The sequence below is a fragment of the Egretta garzetta genome, unplaced genomic scaffold, assembly GCF_000687185.1.
Source record: "Egretta garzetta isolate BGI_Z169 unplaced genomic scaffold, ASM68718v1 scaffold511, whole genome shotgun sequence".
NCBI classification, from domain to species: Eukaryota; Metazoa; Chordata; class Aves; order Pelecaniformes; family Ardeidae; genus Egretta; species Egretta garzetta.
Window position 1 is genome coordinate 1,332,477 of NW_009258554.1, and position 23,150 is coordinate 1,355,626.

A 23,150-nucleotide genomic window follows, 5' to 3' on the forward strand; every position below is an offset into this window, starting at 1 on the left:
CATGAGTGTTTTGATAGATTGACCAAATGATGCAAAAGTTGTCATGGAAAACAGAACAGCAACTCAGCTCACAAGTTGTATCTATTTTCTGGATGTAGAACAATTTCAATATACCTTATTCAGTTACGGATATACTCCCAACCTAGTGTTAGCCAGCAGTCTCCAAACTGAAATAAGGCAAATACCCACAACCAATTAAAGTCACCTTGAAGAGTCCTCTACCTTCAACTCTGCTTCATGTTCCTCTTTCAACCTTGCAAGTCAGAACATGCAATAAACAACATACTGTCTTTTACAGCCACAGGATCAATTTAATCTGCTTTTTATTAAAAAAATACCAATTTTTGAAAGGTGCCATAATGAAGTGTTTTAAACATATACACCACAACTCATCATTGTTAAACACCAAGTCCAGCTAACAAAGAGCAGCAAAAGATAAGCAAGACCAAGTCACGTATCCTGTAAATACAGAGAATAGTTAAAAGTTAACAATCACTCATCTCCTCCTGCTCCTATTTTTAAACTTCTTTAAGACATTACAGTGGAAAAGCACTACACTACAATTTTGTTTGGTGGTTTTTGGGTTTTTTTGTTTTTTTTTTTTTTAACACACAGAAGTACTGTTCCAGAACAAAGTCCTGAAATTCACAATTTGTTTTATACAAATTCAAGAGATAGTTAATCAAGTGACTGACTTCCAAGAACAGCATGCATCATTTTAATTACGTCTGTCAGCTATCCCAATTATCCCTACTTTGGAAGTACAACTTTTGTTTTCCTCCTCTGCTGCTCTAAAATTTCTTATGTCTCAGTAAATTTTAATCAGGAAATAGCATCCCAACTCCTAAACTCTGAGAGCAAGTTTTCATCCTGATCCAACCAGACAAGTAGGCGATTTGTTCACATATTCGAGAGGAAGAAAAATGTTTTCTGCTAATTCAGTGAATTGCGTTCCAGAGCTGTTTTCTGTTGTGCCCTTACTGAACAGAATTCTTCACTATGACTTCATGCTAAGCCAAAAGTAAACACTCTCTCCTTTTTATATGGACAGCTCTATCCCAAAGTACCAACATTAACAGCAGTGGTGACAGAGGAAAAGCTATATTCCCCCAACAAGAGGAAGGAAAACACCCACCCCCCACAAAAAAACCAAACCCACAAACACTGTTCAACCAACCACATGTGTCTGTGAAATGCAAGCATTAATGTACTTCCTAGAAATTAGTCATCAAGCTGTGCTCTCGCCTATCACCCGAGAGAAGGACAGTATCAATTTCAGAATAGCACAATGTCTTTAAGACAGAGTTCACCATCTAATCCATGATTAAAAGATTTCTTCCACAAACACATGCAGTTTAAAACTTACCAAGCACTTTTTCAGCATGCAGAAATTTGCTAACCAAAACATCACATACAGCACCTGCGCAATTTTTGGAACATTCTTTTCTAAAGCCAGCTCAACTGAAACAGGCGCTAACACGAATAGAGGAGACACAGCACTCAAAAACAATTTTTACATTATTATGTTCTCATGTTTGGTGGATATATTTACGTTTCCTAGCTTCAACAGTCTCTCTGTTCACTTTTAAAAAGGACTTTCAAAATAGTAAGACTAAACACCATCAAGTACTTACCAGATTGGAATTGGTGGCATTGGAATCATCTTCTGGAAAGGGGATATAGATAGCTAAGGCCACACAATTGGCAAAAATAGTCAGTAAAATAATTATTTCAAATGGTCTGAGGAATGGAGTTAAGGAAATTGTTCCAAAATGTGCACCCACAAATAAAAAAAAATTAAAAATAAAAAAAAGAGATTTATAAGAATTCTGTTTAAAGAAAACATTCCAAGCCCCTTATATTCTGAAAAGAAACATATGCCTTTTTAAGTGCTTTTAGGAGCTCCCAGCCAAGAATTTTCCTAATATGTCAAAAGCAGCGTAGGCCAGTCGCGTGCCAGAGTAAACACAGATTTCTTAAAAGTTTTTTCTTCTTTTATTTATTTAGATTGCATTTTCCTGATTTTCCTTCAAGTGTGGCTGTACTATTTTTACTAACAGAAGCTTGTTCTACAAGGACTGTCACCTTTCCTCTTACGATTAGTTTCTTTCTCTCTTTTCCATCTGCATTTACAAACCCTGAAATAATTTTAGCAAAAGTTTGGGGGATTTTTTTTTGTTGGTGGTGGTGGTTTTTTCCCCTTTCTCAATCTCTCTCTCATATCTCAAAGTTAAATGCAAGGCCCCAAGAAGACATTTGAATGATGATAAAGTTTGTTAACACAAGATGAATGGTTTTGCCCAAAATGTGCTTATACTGCACATTGCCACGTATACTTGTTTTGCTTAAAAATTACTTGAGGGAGTATTTCTTTTCTTTTATTTGCATTTCATTTGGCATCATAGGGGGAAAAAAAAAAAAATGTGCCTACACAGTATATTAGGGACACCAGGAAGCTAAGAGTTCCTCACGACAGAGAAACTAGCACCAATTCAAGGGCATTTCAGCCTGGCATCAACTTTGTTAGAGGAAAAAAACACCAAACATTTGGGAGGTTCAGCAAACAAATCCTGCACAGCCTTGATGCCCCACTGAATGTCCATTCAGTGGACATATCAGGGCATTTTTCTGCTGACCAATTTGCTGTCACTGTACTTCATCTACTTTGGTGGACCCCTTAACCTTAATTTCTGTGAAGTGCCTCCAAACTCAGACAAGAGACCAGATTTACAGTCTGTCTACATTTATTTGCCTGCAAGAATATCCTGGAGGTTAGCTCTGGGATAACTCAGCAGTACTCTGGTGGGGAATGTTGAGCAGGATAGGACAGGGAGAATGCCAAGTATCACCTGTGCCACAGAGCGTGTTTGAGCATGAATTTATCTACCATGAGACCATCTTTGCAGTGTTGCCAAATGTCCACACGGTGTGTATGATTTTGGTCAGCAGACTACGGCAGACTTTAGCAAGAAAGAACTGGAGATCAGGGTGTGCAGCAGCCTGAACTGCAAGATATATGCAAATCCTGACCGCTGTGTATGCTCAGGTATGTTCTGTTTCACAGGTGGAAGAGTCAAAGGGTTCCAAACTTGCTGGACTACCATGCTTAAACCTATGAATGATAAGAGATATATGATAATATGGAGGAAGAAGAGCAGATCAGGGTAGGCAGATTGCATGTGAAATCAATGGGAGTTCTCTGATACTTCAGGCTGCATATATAGCGTTTACTGCATAAAGACCTGAATTTCCATAGGCTTTCCTTTTCTTAATTGCTTTTTTCCTAGATTTTTTGGGTTTGGCAGGATTATTGTCTATTAACTTATCACTGTTTATGTATTTTATTTTTTATTTCTCTTCTCTTTTTGCACTGTAAAAATAAAATGGTCTAAAATCTACAAATACATTGCACACATAGCAGAAATTTAAATACACAGCTAAATCTTTGCTAAATAAGCCAGTTACTTCATTTCACTTTTTCTTATATGCAATTGCACTTTCAGGCTCAATGCCACCATGTATAGGTAAGAAACACTACAGAGGTACCATTTGATATTTGTTTAATGCCTACTATGCTTAGACATTAGTGGTTCAGCAAATTAAACTCAGCTTTTCTCAGTAGTTTTCAGCAATTAGGAAAAGTCAGAGTACAGAATAAAATTAAACCTCATCACAACCCTTTGATATTGTTATTTGTCATTGAAGTGTTTCATGTTTACAAACGCTAGATGTCCAGTGAGAGGTTCTGAAAGGAAAAAAAAAAAATACTTCCACCAACTCACCTAAAACCAAACCAAACAATGCAAGCATCAGCATCCTTGCATTGCTTTAATTGCATTGTTTGGTCCTTTCTTGATCTCAGCCGTGCTGTATCCTGTTTTACAACACATCATTCCCATCAGTCATTACTGATCTCATTCATTTATCTTACATCACTCTGTGCTCTTTTTCTAAAGACATGTGGTTACTGAGGTGCTGGCAAATAAACCAATATTCAGCTTCATCCTGTTAGTCATCATCCATCATCTTATGCTTAAAGTATCAGAGCTATGCCAGAAGGGATAAAAAGTAGCAAACTTAATCAGGGGGATTAAAAATTAGCATCTGAAGAAGAAAGGAATAAGCAGGCAGGTAGTTTAAGGACATTAAGAACTGACAGGAGCATTTTTAACAACTTCTTCCTCTGAAAAATACGTCCATGTCAGCAAGACCTAATATACTCATATTCTGTTTTCGTCTTTCTAACATCCCACCAGACCCCCAAAGGAACAATATTATCACATTGTCTTAAATGCCATCATTCATTTTTTTTATCATATTAACTACTGCCAGGTTCTGTACTGCCTTCCCTTGACATGCTTATCTATCTCTAACAACATGCTTTTTCTTTTGTATTTACTGAAGAGCCCCATTAGCTTCTGATTTACTGACAATTACTGTTCAGGATTAGTCTTGGTTTCTCTTTGGGGAGGTGGGGGAGGTATATTTTATTTCAATTTGTGTTTCACACCAAATTCTCAAGTTCCAGCTTGTGCTGATCTGACTTGGGTGACCAAAAAGGCTTTGCTCCTTCCACATGATGAAGCCAATGGCCAAACTCTCACTGACGTTCCAGGGAAGCAGCGCTGACCTGCATTCTGCAGTTCTGCGTCAGTGGTTGTCATCTATCATTGTGACACAGTCTGTCTCTTGTTCAGACTACTAGATCTGGCCCTGTAATGCATTTGTACATGTTGCAGGATTACTTTAACTGTCTTCCTTTTTCCCTGCTTCCAGAGAACCAGTATCTCTTACCATTCTCATACCATATCTCATACCATAATGATATCTTATCATTAGTGAGCCCTATTAGTTTAAGTGGAGTTCCAATATAACTAACAGACCTTAGCCCTGTTTCAGGATCTTATTGCATACATTTGGGTTCTTTTCTCCTCCTTTTATCCCATTTTTTTCTCCATACTGTAGAAAGTGAGATGCCACATGTTTGGCAAAAAAAGTATATGATTCAAAGCACCAGAGCTGTTTAACTGGTGGCATCTCTTTAAGTGCCTGCAAAAAAAAAAAGAAGGGAAAGCCAGAAGCTGCTGTCAATCCCATAGAGTCAGTTCAATTCTGGCCTCAGATATCTTGTATATCTCCCATCGATTTCAGCCTGGGCCACATGTTTTTAAAAGAGCAGAATCCAACCCCTAACCTTTATCATTTAAACTTCTAGTGGTTTCTTACATAAGGGTATAGTTAAGGCTTCAGTCCTAAACTTTTATTTTCCCCCCAGCATAAGTGATCTCAGTTAAGACATCAAAAACTATTCGTGTACTTTACGTTCCCAGTGGTGCCTTTCAACTTAATGTATTGATTTCTTCACACTTATGAATAGCGCCTGATGCACACAAACAATTTGCTGCTTTCCAAATGAGAACATCAAAAAGGATATTTCCATTCGACGATGCTGATGCATGCCCTCCGGATGGGATTTTTCAGTGTTAAACACAGCAGTGCCCGGGGAGGACGTGTAGCTGTGGTGGTACCCTGTTTTTTCTGTTTCCCATACTGCTGCCGTTTCCTCTGCGTGGAGCTAGCTGTGGATATTGTTGCATTGCCAGCACTACCCATCAGTTTGGCTTGCCTGGCAGCATCAATCGCAGCTTGCCAGGACAGAGCTGCCCCTGGAGTAGGGATATGCTCTGGGGCAAGCCCTGCAGCTGCATTGGCATTCATGTTGGCATGAGCTGGACGGGGACTCCCATAGTTGGAACCTGTGAAAGGGGAAAAAAAAAAAAAAAAAAAGAAAAAATCAAACAGAAATTTGTGAAGACATTTTTTAAACAGCAGAAAAGAGAAATAGTGTTTTTAAAATCTTAAGTATCAATAAAAATCAAGAGCTAAGGTTAAGGATAAGTGTAGGGTATCCACTTACTACCAGCTTACTCCTCCAATTCAAACTCTTAATTTTAAAGTAACACTACTGTGCAATCATTCATCTTGCAACAGTCTCCAAACAAGACCCAATGGACAGTGAGCTGCTAGAAGTGCCTCAAATCAATACAATCTCCAGGGATTCACAGAAAAGAACCAGTCCTTCTTTTCCTCTTTTACCCACACATTTTGCGAGTTGGATTGTTTGAAAGCTCAAAGGTGAGGCTAGTTCTCATCACTTTATCACATCAACATGCAGTACTATGCTATTAGTACATGGCAAAGCACCCAAATGAGATTCTCAAGTCCTACCATAAATCCCTATATTTTCAAGATTACCTCAAGGTAAAGAGAAATTTTAACAATGAGCTTAATTCTCTCTGCAAACAGTACATATGTACTGGCTAAAACCAGCCTGACTCAAAGGTACATTGCAGCAGAAACTGGAACACAAAGGCAGGGTTCATGGCTTTCATACTCTACAGGATGCTATACAGATAGTTTAGGCCAACCAACGTATGTGTAGAAACTGGAACTGATTTCTTATCGTGATAAGCTGATTTTAAGATAGACAAACTATTGAAATCAAGGGAGAAATACACACCTTAAAAGCATGTATTAACAAGAATGCTAAGACGTAGCAGTCCCAAGTTTTGCACCTCTTTTAGCAAAACCGAGGAAATATATGCTTTTGCCCAATGATAATAATAGAATATGTCAGGTGACATGTGGCTGATATTTAGAAGGTCTTAGCAGTACAAAAAAAAATGACAGTCACCTTTTCAAGCTAGTGCAAGTGTTCCATTGTTTCAGTAAAGACAGTTAAGTCACCCATGCCTTTTCAATGAGGTTTTTTCAACGACTCAAATTAAAACTTCAATCACTCCAATATGAGTGAATTTTGAAACTTCAAAACAGGTTCTCTTACTCTTTGGAGCAAGCTTCAATTGAGATACATGAGAACTTGTGAAAGATTAACTGGCTTCTTCCACAGACACCTCATAGTAGAAAATATAAACCATGTTAGAAAAGTGAAACAAAATTTACACAGTCACAACAGCAAACTTCAATTAGGAAGAAGGTCTTGTTTAGATATGTCCTATATAAGACTTAAGAGACTACTTATCTTTTTTGTGGACTTGCGAGTTTGCATATGGCCCATATGTTGAGATACAGGTAAAAGGAAGCCCAAACGGTCTACAGACCTTTTTCCTTCACAGGCTATGAAATCAGAGTTCAGTTTCAAAACACTGCACACTCAAGAGACTGTGTTTCCCCTTACATTTGATCAGCAGAGACTATGCTTCAGAAAAAACGCACATAGAAGAGGCAGGTAGTAGAAACCCAGTAAAGGAGTTAGATGACCTTTTATTTCAAATCAAGCTTGAAGTCTACAACTGACCGTGTTCCACTTCAGATTAATATAGAAATAAGGTTTTACTAAATAGATCAGATGGGCTCCTACAGACTAATGAACAGAGCAAACAGAAGACCACATGACACTGTTTTCCTTAAAATATTGGATTAAAGGCATCAAATCCAAGGAACTGGCAAACTTTTCTTGAACAGAAATAATTACCCAAGATGCATATTTCATAGCTGGATGTGCAGTGCCGAGATATCACAGCAACGACTGCACTACAAATGAATGAAAACAGGTAAAATAAATACAATCACATTGACACACAGAGTGCAACAGGGTATGCCTCCACCTAGAAAGCATGCAAGATATTTAAATTCATCTCACTGAATCGCAAGGAAGGACATGATAGAGTCAGATGTTATTTTATGTCAGGCATTGCCACAAGATTTCCAGGCTGTTACAGTTTCATTGCATAGCATGAAAATCTAGAGCTTGTCTCTGCTCACTGAAAAACCTCCTAGTTGCAAACCAGCCAAAGGAAGCTGGTGAGTAATATGACTCTGATATGTGAAAGGGAAAGCTGAAAGAAACAAGAAATGGGAAATAGTTAAATCACATCCCTCTGATCTTGAAACTGAAGAAAAAGAGCTTTCAGAATCACACAGGCTAAGCAAATTTCCTCGATGAAGCAGGCAGTCAACTGGCAGACAAACTTAGTTTTCTAAGACTAAGCAAATTGTACACAGCACTACTCATGGGATACATATTTATTTTCAGACCAGTTCCAGATGCAGTTCTTCTCTTTAACATCTATTTGACCTCCCTAGCCTAAGGAATGCTGGAAAGAAAAATAAATGGAAAATCACTCTAATTATTCTCCAACTCCAGCTCTTCTTTAATACTGACCCATTAGAGTGGATAAGATGTGTGTGTTTTCCAGTAAAAGCAAACTTGCTGATCCATCGCCACTGTGTTCTTACCATGCTGACTAGACCATGTGGTCCTGAAAATAAACAGCTGCTGCATCTTAATGAAGACTTTTCTGTAATTTGGGAATGTGTCAAGCTTCTCCATTATTATTGCTTATTAGTTAGGTTTTACATGAGGATTCAACGCTACCCTTTTTGACTTTGATGTGCCAGCAAATTTAAGAATACAGCTTCTGATGGTTTCATTCCTTTTGCTTCTGCCACAATCACCAGTCCCATAACAAAGTGCTTTGTCTCAAATTAATTTCAAAAGATGAGTCAGTAATGACAGATTTATATTAACAAATATTACAAATATTGATTACTGATAAGGATCTGTCTGTTTTATGAAGCTCAGAGACTGCAGACTCTATCTGTACTAAATAACTAATGGCAGTGACAAATGACTCGTTCCACAGGCAGATAATAGAAATAGCTTAAAGAGTGAAGCTCACACAGCTCCACAGAAAGTACATCCAAGAACTGAGCAAAATATTTTCAAAGACAGCACAGCCAAACTTTCAGGGAGAATGAAATTCTACCCTATAATCTAAATGCTTAGTGCTAATTCCTAGGAAGGAAGCAGAACTTACTGGACTTGTGAGGCACCATGCTAAATTTCACCTCTAGCACTCATTTCTCCCTCACCACAGACTTTTGCTGTAACCTGAGCACTGCATTTGCTGGATTTGCTATTTTCATTTTGCAATGTAGCAGTTGAAATACTGCACTTGATTTCCCCACTACAAATAAAGTTTCATGATACCTAAATTGCTTTATTCATATTTGTTTATACTGTTATTAAGCTAGAAGTTGACCAAAAGTGGGAAAGGGAGATTCAGCCCCCACCCAAATACAGTAACTCACTAAGTACTGTGATCCACAGCATCATCACCCTGCTAATCCCTACCACCCTTTAGCAAGAATCTGTGCTGTTGACTGTGTCCAGCTGGTGCACAAAACTTTTCTCTCTCAAGTACTTCTGTGCTATGGATCATGAGTTTAAGCATTTGAATAGTAATTAAACATAAAAAGTCCATATAAGTGAACAAATTTGATTAAAAAGTCTTTGGGAGAGACTTTCATTCTGCAAAAAACTCAAAGTTGCAGAACTACTTAAAATGCAGACACAACAGAAATACAGGTCTCAAAAATCAGAGTTAAGTCAGAAAAGTAACAGAGAAGGTTGCTATACAACAGAAAATGAACCATGTTGCACAAAATACCTGACATTGTAAGCTTACAACTAAATCACCAAAATCACTATTAAAATATACAGTGATGACCATTAATGCCTTTGTAAGTGCTATTTGCATTCTAATAACATCTGTCATGCCACCTATTAACTATCTCAAAAACATCACTAAAAAAACCACTACTAAGCAGTGACCATTCTATATGAGAAGTGGGCAAGTTCATGAGACAATGAAATTGCAACTTTTGAGTTTCTTGACTTGCTCTAGTTAGCCACACATTTATTTTAGAGGAATTTGTGCTTAGATTAATTATTTAAATTACAATAGAGCTATGATGATGTGGAGTGCCACCTTTCTTTTCTTTCCATCACTTTAAAAACATCAGAATCCTAAAAATGCAAACCTTGAAACTGTGTTGCACAACTTTATTTTCCTCCAAAGCAGAGGAGAGATGGGTACAGTAAAAGACAAAACTGGTCAAATCATAATGTCTTAACTGAACACCGAAAGAAAGCAGACAAAGTAGGAAACTAGTCATGCTGCCAAGATCATCTGTAAGACCAATTCAAACACACAGGAAAAAAAATTTATAAAAGACTGAAGTGAGAGGTGCCTAACAAGAAACATGAAGAATAATCCACAAAAAAAAGTCAGTGTATGAGATCATCTGTTAGTAAGAGGAAGAATGTGGAAAACATTGATCCATTAACCAATGGAAAAAGGAGAGCATTTGATAGATGACTGTAAGAGGGCTTAAGTGTTACCTGACCTTTTTGCATCAATTTTTACTGAAGAAAAATCCATCAAGAGTGGCTGACTAACACAATTAATCCCCAAACCAAAACAGGTATCATTTCCAACTATAAAAGGGAATCAACAAGTTAGAACGTACTTAGGTAATGTCCATGGTTTTGGCTACTTAGGTACCGCACCCTAGAATATCCTAGAATATTTAGAGAGCTTTCTGAAGTAACCTCAAAGCTGTTAGCTGCTGGTTTGAACTAATGGAAAATAAGAGAGATCTCACAGGACTGAGGAAGGGTGAATGGAGTCCCCAGTTAAAAAATGGGAAGGGGGAAAATTTAAATCCAGTTGAACTTCAGTCTCCAGAAAAAAATCTGGAATAAGTAAGTAAGTGTCAGCAGGTACTCAGAGGACAAGAAGAAAAACAGCAGCAGACATGGGTCTGTCATGAATGTATTATGCCACAGAAAATTAATTCCTTCCAGAAGTGGGTAACACAATTCACAGGCCAGATATGTGACAGTAGGTCCCATCTCTCCTGACTTCATTAATAGTTTTATGAAGTCTTTTATGACAATTTCACAAGGATTCTAGGGACATATAAGCAAGGAAAAAAAAAAATGCTGTAACATGAGTATGAAACCAGTGGATGTCTGAGAGCAGTTGTCATTGGTACACAGTCTAAATTGGAGGATATGTCACATGGAGATACCCAAGTGCCTCCCCTGGATCTGATTCTGTTAATTTTTTCATTAATGATCTGGGTGATGAAATGGTGAATGGTGTTACTAATCGAGCAGGTAACTATGAAGCTGGGAGGTAAAGCAAATACACTGAAGGACAGGATTTGAATTCAAAATGAACTTCATGAATTGGAGAAAGTCTTAAAAATAGAATAGAGTTCAGCAGGGAGAAATGCAGAGTATTTAAGCAAAATGATTCATCTGCCCAAATTATTTTCAGAACAGCCTTGGGGGTTATGTTGGATCCCCAACAGAAGAGAAGTTGATATTGTCATACTGCCTTCTCCCCACAAAATGCAATCATCGCAATGTAGCATATAAACAAGGACAAAATCTATGCAATGCTACAAGGAGCACTTCTCTTCAGCTCAGCACTGGCAGGGCTTCAGCTGAAATACAGCAGGCAGTTTCAGGTTCTACGCTTCAAGAAAGGTGTAGCTCAGTTCAGGCTGCCCAGAAGAGAAGAAGGAGACCAATGAAAGGCCTAGAAAACACGAGCTGTGAGGCCAAGTGACAGAAATGGGAATGCCAGAACTTGGACTGCTGCTCCTGAAGATGCAAGGAGGAAGAGGCTATGCTAAAAGTCTTTAAACATGTGAATATATATTTAATATATAAACACACATTATATATTTTTAAAATATATATTTATAGGTATATATCTGTGTGTATATTATTTCAGAGAACAGAAAGGGAATAATCGATCACCATACTCACAGGGAATAAGCAGAAGCAATGGCTTTTGCAGTAAGAAAAAAAATTGGTATTTACCTTAGGAAAACACTTTCTTACTGTAGTAACAATGAAGCACATGTATTGACTTCCTGGACTGGTGGCAGTACCTCCCACACTCTAGGTCTTTTAGACAAGGTCAGAAAAATATTTTTCTGGAATCACATACATGAGGCAAGATTTATAATGTGAAGTAGTTTCTTTTGTTAGTCTACAGCAAGTTTGATCTGACAGAAGGCCTTTGCACAGAAAGCTTATGTATTCCATCAATTAATCTATCAAAAGAGACCCCCTCCGAGTAAACCCTGCTTCACTCAAACCTTCCGATCATCACAGCTACATCAGCACATTGTAAGACTTCTATATGCATGCTCACCACTCCGCGGCAAGGAAGGCGAGAGCCCTCAGTCCGACTGACCTGGAACTCTATTTCTTTGGTTTTGAAACCTCAAACTGCAAATACTTTTTTTAAAAGTCTAAAAGAATTTCGTATCTCCAGACATGTTGTCCGGAGATACTAGCCATACACAAATTTTAAGATCTTGATGTGAAATAAACCCACTTATTTGTATGAGAAAACAGTCTTTTCCAGAAATCTTTATTAAATTTTCAGTTGACATCCCTAGAAATTTACCCTAGAGAATTCAGGGCTGCACATACATAAAATTAACTTTCTTTAAAGCATGATTTGGATATTTTTTCCTTATTTGCCTTTTTAAAAAAAAAAAAAAAAAAAGTTGGCAAGATGTTAATTCTGGCAGCAAACTGCTAAAGTGACACTAGCATTTTCCAAAAAGAAGATTTTTCTGGAGGCAAGTTTTAAGTAGAGATCAGAGTTGTAATGAAAGCTAGATTGCAACCTGAACTATGGCTTTTTCTATAACAAAATTTATAATATACACATACACTTTTAAACATCATGTCAGACTAAAACTCGGCATGTAGTTGTTAGCTCAGATAAGAGAGCTAAAGAATTTTTCCTGTAAATTGTTTTGGGGCTTCAGAACACACACATAAAAGATATATGATTTAAGACAGTTCTTTTGCCATAGTCGAGACTAAACATTTTTTTAAACATAAACCAAAAATCTTATTTAAGAACCATGCTTCATTTGCAACTAGATCTTTGTTTTCCTTTATCTTCCCCCTCCAAACAGAGGGGGGTTTGCTCCATGCCATTATCGTAAGAAGATGCAATGAGCTACTAGCAATATAAAAAAAACAACTCCATTTCAATGAAGAGAGCATGTGCACAAGCTCCTCTCATTTCAAGTGCTGAATGCCCCCAAGTTAAATATTTATGCTTGAAAATTAACTACAGACACTGCATGGTAAGTTATCGTAACTTTGCCAACACTATTCAGATTTTGAGTTTTCTGAGAAAGGGACAGACTTCTATTCTATATTGGTAGAGCATCCAGCACAATGGATTCCTGGCTTGTGAATAAGGCACAACAAGAATACAAGCAATAATAATTCCCCATCAACACTGGAATAAATCATGGGACAACTCTTCCTTTAAAATCACCACATATGTAGTTCTCTCCATGCACAAATACCTTGTTTTAGAGTATGTTGGAAACCCATTGCTTCCTGATAAAAAAAAAAAACAAACAAAAAACCAACTTTCCCTCGTGTACACTACCTTAGACATGCAAAAGATCTAGGCACCAAGATACACATTTCCAACATTACCCTTACTTTTCTGTTTGAAAATGCTATGATTTTCAATAAACACAATTCAGGTGTTTGGGGTGGAGGTTTTTTGATTTGGGGCTTTTTTGTTGGGGGGGGGGGGGCAGGGAAGTATGTTAATAAAATACACAATCCTGTACTTGTAGTAAAAGCAAATTATATTCTTACTTGCTGACAAATTTGATTTTTTTATGGCTTGGTCTACAATAACACAAGTGCTAGATCTTCCCCTCTCCCCTCTTCTGATTAGCAGGTGATAACAAGCTATAATCTAAGATTTCATCACTTGAGTATTCCTTCTTTTACTTCTCTAGTTCTATCTTTCCATTGTGAAACAAAACAAAGTAAAGCAACAGTGTTCTTCCTCCTTCACCAAACAGGCATCTTGTCAAATCTTGCTCATGACAATCTAGGAAGCCACAAGTTTGATAATCCACAGCAGTCACAAAAATCCATCCAACTCCTGATTTTCTCTTCTGTAACTATGGATTAAAGAGAACTAGACTGAGAGGTAAGGTTTCTTTTTTTAGAGAGGAGGAAGAGGGGAAAAAAATGCATGGAGCCTACTAAATGTTAAGCCCCAAGGTAAGTGTCTAGTATAAAAAGTTTGATAATTGATATAGATATCAGGAGAGCCAGAGAAGTCTATATTACAACTCAGCTGGACTACAAATTCTATTAGATAAATTTATTAGGCTTGGGAAGGTGGAAGGGAGTTAATCATAGAATCATAGAATGTTTTGGATTGGAAGGGACCCCTAGAGGTTATCTAGTCCAACCTGCAGTGAGCAGGGACACCGCTAACTTGATCAGGTTGCTCAGAGCCCCCTCCAACCTGACCTTGAATTTTTCCAGGGGTGGGGCCTCCACTACCTCTCTGGGCAACCTGTTCCAGTGTTTCACCACCCTCATTGTAAAGAATTTCTTCCTTATATCCAGTCTAAACCTACCCTGCTTCAGTTTAAAGCCATTACCCCTTGTCCTATCACAGCTGGCCTTACTAAAAATATTTTCCCCCTCTTTCCTATAGGCCCCCTTTAGGTACTAAAAGGCTGCAATCAGGTCTCCCCGCAGCCTTCTCTTCTCCAGGCTGAACAAGCCCAACTCTATCAGCCTGTCCTCATAGGAGAGGTGCTCCAGCCCTCAGATCATTTTTGTAGCCCTCCTCTGGACCCGCTCCAATAGGTCCATGTCCTTCTTGTGCTGAGGGCTCCACTGGACGCAGTGCTCCAGGTGAGGTCTCACCAGAGCAGAGTAGAGGGGCAGAATCCCCTCCCTCGACCTGCCGGCCACGCTTCTCCTGATGCAGCCCAGGGTACGGTTGGCCTTCTGGGCTGCCAGCGCACATTGCCAGCTCGTGTCCAGCTTTTCGTCCATCAGTAACCCCAAGTCCCTCTTGACAGGACTGCTCTCGATCCTTTCTTCCCCCAGCCTGTATCAATACCAGGGGTATTCAATTTCCTTTGAAGCATTTACATTTTCTTGTGTCTTTCAAGCCCCAAGAAGACATGAATAAACCCACAAATAATCCTTTTTCATTTCTTGAGATGTGTTTCTGGTGGCACCTAGATTAAGCACTCAGAAATCAAGCCAGGGAACACTTTCCTCTCCTTCAAACATAGCTCACTGAAACATTCATAACACTCAAAAATAGCAACAGAGGACTAGTGATGTAAAGATCCTTTTTACTAATAACAGTATTTGTATTAATCTCAAATAAGCTTGAAAGAACCCAATTAGCCATGTATTTGAAGGAATGGCTAAGCAAGAGCTTTTACATGGAACTGTAGTTCTGCTGTGATAATGCACTCTCCCACAGAACGCAAAGCACAAAGGCATTTCTAACACCAAATGGCACATAAATTAAAAACCAAGGTTCCTCACCTGAGGCAGTTATAGATGCACGTTTCATGGTATAGTGCACTGATACATCTTTTTTAAAAAAGGGGTATTTTAGAGTACCTATCAGTACAAAACCTTTCCAATAACATGCATACACGTCATGATGAGTTTCTTGGAAGAACAAAGTACTTCTTGGACAAACTCCAGGCACAGATCCTCAAATGGAGACCCCAAGAGATAGCTTTCTTGCTTAAATGTATATTTTTGCACCATTCATCTAAATTAATGTTACCACCATTAAGGATACTGGGATCAAGCACATCTTTGGTAAAATATCCTTGACTTCAGTAAAATGCCTCTTCAGATTAACTGTAACTCAATAGATTGGGCTCTTCTGACAAACTTGTCAACTTAACTGCTCATCATTTTCTTGTTGGTGAACGATTACTCTCTATGTAGCAGGTAATCTAAATATAACTTTTTTACAGAAAAGAAGATTTTACAGGTTTAAGATAATCTTTGTGTATTAGATGGTCTCCAGATTCTTTGCCCAAGAATGCAGATTGGGATAGAAATCAATACACAAACCTGTTACTGTGATTTTCCTCACCCCACCCAAACTATTTTAAGAAAGGGATCTTGCTTAAACTCCCTCTATAGTCACTGCAGAGGACCATTTCTTCCATTCTTAAGACAGATGTCTGAAAAACAAGTGAAACCAGCTGCTGGAAGTGCCAATCTCTCTTCAGATTGTACACAAGTAATCTAAAACATAAGTTTAATTGTACATCAAATTTAAGTGGATTAAATGATATGAAATTACTCCCACTTATGTATGAGGAGTACATGAATGCATATGTGTTTGTGCACAAGCTGCAGAGCAACTCTGTAGCTGCTTTTGGCCCGAAACATGTGACAAAAATTGGAAAATACGTACAAACGTATGATATCTAAATAACTCAAAGCCTGCAATTTCATTGTTTTTTTTATCCTAAAAAAAAAAAAAAAATCAATCACAATTCTTTCACAACTCATAGTATTCTCAGTCCAGAAATAGCAGTCTGTTCCCAGTTACATCAGGTAGATGACGACTAAAAAGCACAAAGACATCTCTATATAGGTCTGTATCTGAGTTACAGACAATATGAATTTCAGTAAAGATAGGGACATGCACAAACCAACAAACCAACCAAACAAACAAAAAAACCCCAAAAATCCAAACTTTAGCATCCAGATCTAAATGGAGATCAGCCCTGATAAAAAATACACAGTGCAAATTCTTACAGGCTGAGTTTTTTGTTTCCTCTTGCTGTTTATGGGGTCTGTGTTCAGCTGCACAAATCCAGACAGGAGGCAGAGTTTGTTGGAAATAGTTTAGCAAGTGTATAAAAGGAGAGCATATATCTAACCATCCTATACAAGCCATAAGTACTCCCTGCCATCCCTCCCTCCCAGAGGTGATAGCCACATCAGGAAGCCACTAATCCACAGTATCATACAATAACAGGTTAAAAGGGACTTCTGAAGGTCCACATCCATCCTCCTTTTTAGCCCCCTCATTCAAAGTGGTCAAATTTCATCAACGTCTTTAGCTATCCAGCACCACAGTTTGCACCACTACTACTATCACTGAGTCTGTGGGTAGGGTTGCAAGGACTGATCACAGAAGGCACCCAAATCGAAGGTTCATTTGGGTATTGGGCATACAACTTAAAAGAATAGCATATCCCTAATTTTAAGAGGTACTTTAAAACCTTACTAAATTATATTTTGTGAAAACCAGACATCTGTGAACTATATCATCAGCACCCAGACAAAACAGAGTCACCTAAAAAGTATTTGTTGCTTTTCAGAAAGGCAAAACTTAGGATTTATTTTAGACTGCATTTACTTAATTTTAGATTATGCATGCAATATCCTAATAAATTAAAGATGCAATCCCTTCTTGAAATGCAGGCAGTTTCAAAGGAAAAGGTATTAAAAGATGTTTCAAGTGTCAAAACCTCCTTTGATTTCAGCTATTAATCTTAGTGTTCTAAAAAACACAGGTTCCTATTTTTAAAATGTGATTTTTTTTTTTCTTTGCTGCTTGGAGTAAGATCAGCAAAACATCAGAAAAAGCAACAGTGGAGGAAAGTTTTGAAACAGATTATACAAGAAGTTCTACCAAATCCTAAGAATTAAGCAAGTAAAACCAGATAAGTTTGGGTTGTCTTCTAATTTCAGTCATCTCATTAATGTTATCTTATTTTTTAATAATTCTAGAAAAAATATTCAAACAGGACGACTCTTTTTAAATTGGCACCATTAAGGTTCTAGAAAGAGATCATGCAAAAAATAGCAAAATTTGAATTGAAGAAAAAAGAATATGCTGCCTCAGTCCTATCCTTCTATTTCTTTTCATCCACAGAATCTCAAGAGGGTGTTCCATATGCAACATGCTGTGCAAAGCAAGAAAAGGAAGCCCTTGCACTCACAAACCTCCATTAAAACAAACCCACAGAAAATTACTAACCACATGAATATAAACCATGCTATACAACAAGGGAAAACAGCAGCTTGTTTCATTTTCAGGATGATATTAAAAGGCAATTTGGAAAAAAAAAAAAAACAAAAACACAATCAATCTTTTCAAACTAGACCTTTGTGATCTAGAGGCATTGCAGCATCAACAGATTTAGTGTCATATTTTTATAGTCACTTTACATAGAAGAAAATAATTTTACTGGGTTATTTGGTATCTAAAGTAGTATGTTCTACCTAACATGCAGACTTTTCTCTAGTATTATTTTTTATGTATTGATATCCTCTTGGAGAGTGTTCTAAGTCTGAATATTAAGCATGGGTAATATCCAGATGCAAAAACAAGCTCTCTTGACTTGCTCTGCTACTTAAGAGCGTTTCCAAACTAAATAAGGCACTAAATCAGAAGATTGCAACAGTAGCAAAAAAAGAGAGTTTGGGGGGGGACACCAAGATAAATAAAGGTGGGAAGAATTAGCAAGAGACAATCTTTGTAAGCACCTGTATGAGAAAAAACAGCATCTGGCTTACATCTTAGGTTGAACACTGTAACATGTAACCCTGAAATAGTTCTTATGTCACTGGTTGTCTATACAAACATTGTTAACCAGCTTCTCTGTGACCTTTTCTGCAGTAGATGCAGACAAATGTTTGAGACAGTCTTTATAGATTCTTTCTAAAAATAAAAACCCTGCTTATATAAAAGCAGATTCATTGATCATTACTGAATTTACACATACCAGAGCAAAGGTGGCAAGAGCAGATGCACACCAGGTTTATAGAGCACTTGCTTAGAAGTCAGTGGGCAATGGTTTATGCACTGCCATTGAGTTATTGCTCCAGCCACTGCTCCAGCTCTGTCTTTCTGATAGTTTTCAGATCACACCAAAGGCGGTGAAAGTTGAGGCTTTTGCATTCCTTTCTTGGAGCGCTCTGAACTTCATAGGATCAGCATCACAGAAGAGGCAGGAAATCTCCCACAAACCTTTTACTCTAATAGGATCCAAACACTGGTCAAGAGATTCTACCCTTCTATTGCTCATTAGGAAAACAAAACAAAACACAACAAAAACCAAAACCAAACCATCCAGCCTATTTAGAAGGAGTAGGCATCTCTCGTTACCTCTGGAGCTCAGCATCAGTATTGTGTCCTCCCTGTTTGGAGGTAGAGCGTGCATGCAAGCTTCTCTTTCATGCCTGAGCTGCTTCGTCCTGAGAGCCAGTTGGCTGGGTCTACCTAATGGTCAGAGTGAACCAACACACAGGCAAGATGGACATCAGTGAGTTTCAACTTATGTGCAAGCCTAAAAGCCCAGGTAACGTGGATGCACAGAGTGTTGCTATGGAACACAACATTGCAGGCCCCAGTTCTAGAATCCACCCCTCAGAAAGAATAACAAAATAGTTTAAAGAACTGAGAAAAAGAGGTACCAGAAAATGTAGAGTATGAAAATATCTTACAATGAGAGAATAAAGAAATCTGAATCATTTAGTCTTATATAAGAGACAGTTAAAAAAAATTGATCAGAATTTATCTGCATGAGCACGCAAAAGATTTTTGACATCACATGACCCTTTCAACTGGAAAAACCCAGATGAGATTAAATATTTGGTAGCCATAACTAAGCAAACTTAGATGACTAATAAGGTATACATTGCTAACAACAAGGAGGCCTAACCAGTGGAAAATTTAACTGTGAAATGTTTGGGGTCACTTCTACTCTGTCTCCCCAGGTCAGGCCTGGGTATTTTTCTAATGTCCCTGTTGGTGTTCAAACAGAAGGATTCAGAAACTGCTGGGTGAGATTCTTCAGCTTGGCAGATGTCCTCAAAAATCTGTTATCCACAGACAACCCAAAGACAGTAGGAAATACAAAGCTATTATGATGAAATTTAAAACACATCAATTGGAAATTTCTCTGTAAAATGGTATCTTTTACAACATATTGAGGCCTGTAGCAGGATAAATGCAACATTTTCACACATAGACTGGGGATCCCCATTGTTGTCCTTATTTCAAGTTATTTGCAGCACAATGGCTTAATCAGAAAAGTAGTGTTACAAAACCAGTTATGCTATTTTAAGTAAATTACTCCCACTTAAATCTATACATTTCCTGAAACATTCTCTTGTCTCAAGTTTTGAGTCATTGTATCATTACCAGGCACAGGCAGTAAAAGAGCATTCAAAAGCAAATGGTGAAATGATGACAGAAAGCATCATAGACAGCCCTATGCAAAATTATAGAATAGCTTCCCATAGAGACATAGCATATGTTTGTGATTTCTATAGAAAGTTTAAAGTGGAAGCCACTGATGGGAGATACTACATTTTTTAAATTGTTATTATTCATCAAAAACTCCCCTTACTTCCTATTTTCAAAATTCAATTTTCAAATTTGAATTCAAAAAGTCCAATTATTTTACAAGCACCTGACAAGAAAGAGTTTATTTCAAGAAGGGCAAGTACCACTTTGAACTGGCCTACCCCATTGCAGATGACTATTTCTGTGAGCAGAATTTCTTGTTGATGCTCTTCAGCAAGCTATAATAGCTGCTTCACATATCGTAGTGCAGCAGCACAGCCTTTCTTCTGGGGCACGGCAGGTGTTCAGTCACTATATCGCTTATGCAAAGGGCAGCATGATAGAGTCAAGGCTATAAATTCTGAGAAAAGAGGCTCTGAAGAGATAATAGGACGATGCATAAAGACTTTGTATCCCCGCTTGTGGCAGTGAGAGGAACAAATTTTGAAAAGATACACGGTCTTTGAGATAATATAGTATTATAAAGATATAAAGGAAGTGTATGTGCCACCTTTTATTTACAACAATAAAAACTTGCCCTGCTGAGATGGGTTAACCTTTTCTCCTGATGTCACCAGAACGAAATACCTCTGGCTGCATCCTGGAGGGACAGAAAGGAGGAATAAGGGCTCGCTCTCTTGTTGAAATCACAGCCCCAGAACACTTCACCTGGCAGGCAGAAGCCCGTTTGCCAACACATCCAAAGTTGGACAAAGTTGCCAAGTAAACAAGACCAAATGAATTTTGCACCTCAATTTATCTTCTCTTGGGGAGCCTGTTACGGTATAAGTTTGCAATGATTCAGAAATGGCACTTTCACAATTAAGCATGCTGCATTTGTTCACCCAAAAGCACAAAATGCACAAACCAAAGAGTTACTGCTGAGAACTCTCTCTACATTGCTATTACCTAACTATTAATCTTTGCTTGTGAATTTTGTACATTCCAGCCCGCCCAGCTAACCATACTCGCTAGCTGGGAGAAGCGGATTAAACTGATTACCGCACAGTTTCTCTGATGCTGTGTCTTCTGGCATGCTTGCCATCCCTCGCTGACACTGCCTGGAAAGCCCCAGTCTCCTTCCCGAAGCTACCTATTTTGCATTCACAATATTCTGCACTCCTAAACATAGTCTTGGGAAAAATGAATTGTTCTCACCCCAAGTGGAGACAGGGATATTTCCCAAGAAGCAGCTTCCCTGAATTTCCAACAGGGATTTTTCCTGAGTTATTGTTTTTCTTGTCATGCTTTTCTGTAACAATCTCTTTTCTTTAATGGCATGTGTTGAGGCAGGAAGTATACATTTACTCTATTTGCATTCACACAGGTCACCTGAAAGGCAGGTGACTTACTAAAACCTATTATAGACACATAACTCATTTCTTCACACACTTCCGTTGTTGACAACGAAAATTAGAAATCGACACACATGCAGAAGGTGGAATTTATTTCACTAGTTGTAACAATCTAAAATCTGACATTTAGTGTAACTTAAGTCATCAAAGCTTTATCTATATAGTCAAGGCACGTGTAAGTACCTCCAAAAAAGCAGCCCACCCGACCTATTTTAGAGATCTATAATATTCTGTGGCCATGGCTTCCTTCCTCTCCGCTGACTACACATGGACTCTAGATGATTAGCTCCAACTAGACAATTTAAACAACTACAGTGAGATAAAGTGAAATCTATGCCAAATGATTAGTTTTACTATATGAAGAATGACAATCTGAAAACATAGACCATTTACTTCTTATTTCATACTATTCTATTTCTTTCCAAATCTTTCATAACACAGCTAGATCCTTCCAATTACAGTCACTTGTTCTGGTCCACTAAGTAAATTATACTTCTGCCTATATATATACACAACTGCAGACATCTCAGACATTCTAATGGTTCCAGAGCACAGATAATTTCTTTCCAACTATTTGAAAACAAGAATAAAAATGCCCCATGATACACACACTGGAAAGATGGAAGATAAAACCAGAAATGCCTGTATATCTAGGTTGCTAGTCAAGCCCTGGTGGTGCCTACTGATAAGTACATATAGAGTCGGGAGGAAGAGAGAGGCGTAATTGCTCTTATCCATTAGCACCAAGTACACTCTGTGTGCACTACATACTGCCATGTGCAGTCCCCAGAGAGAGACCGGGCAGCAGTGTCCTTTTCTATCAGATCCACGTTTGATCACGGCAACATCTACATTCAAGAGAAGCACACTTTATCTCTGCAACTTACATCCAAGAGTGAAACTACACACACCCTGATGATAAAGTATCTGGTTCAAAATTCATACCAGGATCTCCGCACTGACTCCTTATAAACCCGTGGATCTCTGACTAAACCTGCCTGATCATTTGTTTCCAGTTACCTAACACACTGGTTTCCCCTCCCATGACCATTACATCTCCTAACCATAAAACTGCTGATCACCAGGGAAAGATTGTAAGTACAAAGAGGAGAATCCTCTTTACTTATTAATATACAGCACTCACTTGCCGAAGTTGACTACTCAGAATACTTGGTATTAGGGCTGCAGGCAGATGACTCAGTCCTGGCCTGCATAACTCAACAGGACATGGAAAATTACTGGATGCGACATGAGAAATTACCAGACATGACAACAGAGTGAGAAGCTGACAAGAGTTACAGGTAGCATTGTGAGGAGTGGCCAGATTTCACACATGATTAAGAGGGAGTTGAGTCAGAGATGACCAGACTCCAGTATTTCCCTTCAGCTAACTGTGGAGTCCTGGTAGGCAGTATTGCAAGGCCAACAGCGCCCAGGTAACTGCATCACTAATGCCAAATAAGGACAGGATTACTCAGTACTGGTATCAAAACCACCAAATTTGTGTAGGGAGCAGTGGGGAAAAAAAGTAACTAGGGTGCATTGTATATTCTGGGGAAGACAGGACAGAGAAGGGAGGCACAAAGGCAGAGATAAGGAGAGTCAGCAAATCTGAAAAGGGATAATGCAAATCATGGGACAACAGTTGTATGAGGGTACCCATCGGGCGCTCTGCACCTGATCGCCACAGCTGGAGCAGTACAACAAACCAACCTGTTGTTCTGACCAAGATTCAAACCTGCTTGTGCAGTCAGGAGGACCAGGGGAA

At 38.4% G+C, this 23,150-nt stretch overlaps 1 protein-coding gene across 1 annotated transcript in view; it reads right to left on the reverse strand.

The window, feature by feature from the left end:
- Positions 1-23,150, reverse strand: part of CACNA1C (calcium voltage-gated channel subunit alpha1 C) — a 489,781-nt gene that overhangs the window by 407,704 nt on the left and 58,927 nt on the right. Inside the window, exons 2-3 of the mRNA XM_009647934.2 lie at positions 5,433-5,756; positions 1,635-1,738 (exon numbers count right to left, since the gene is read on the reverse strand). Coding sequence (XP_009646229.2) covers positions 1,635-1,738; positions 5,433-5,756 — 428 coding nt within the window. The remainder of the gene's footprint in view (positions 1-1,634; positions 1,739-5,432; positions 5,757-23,150) is intronic.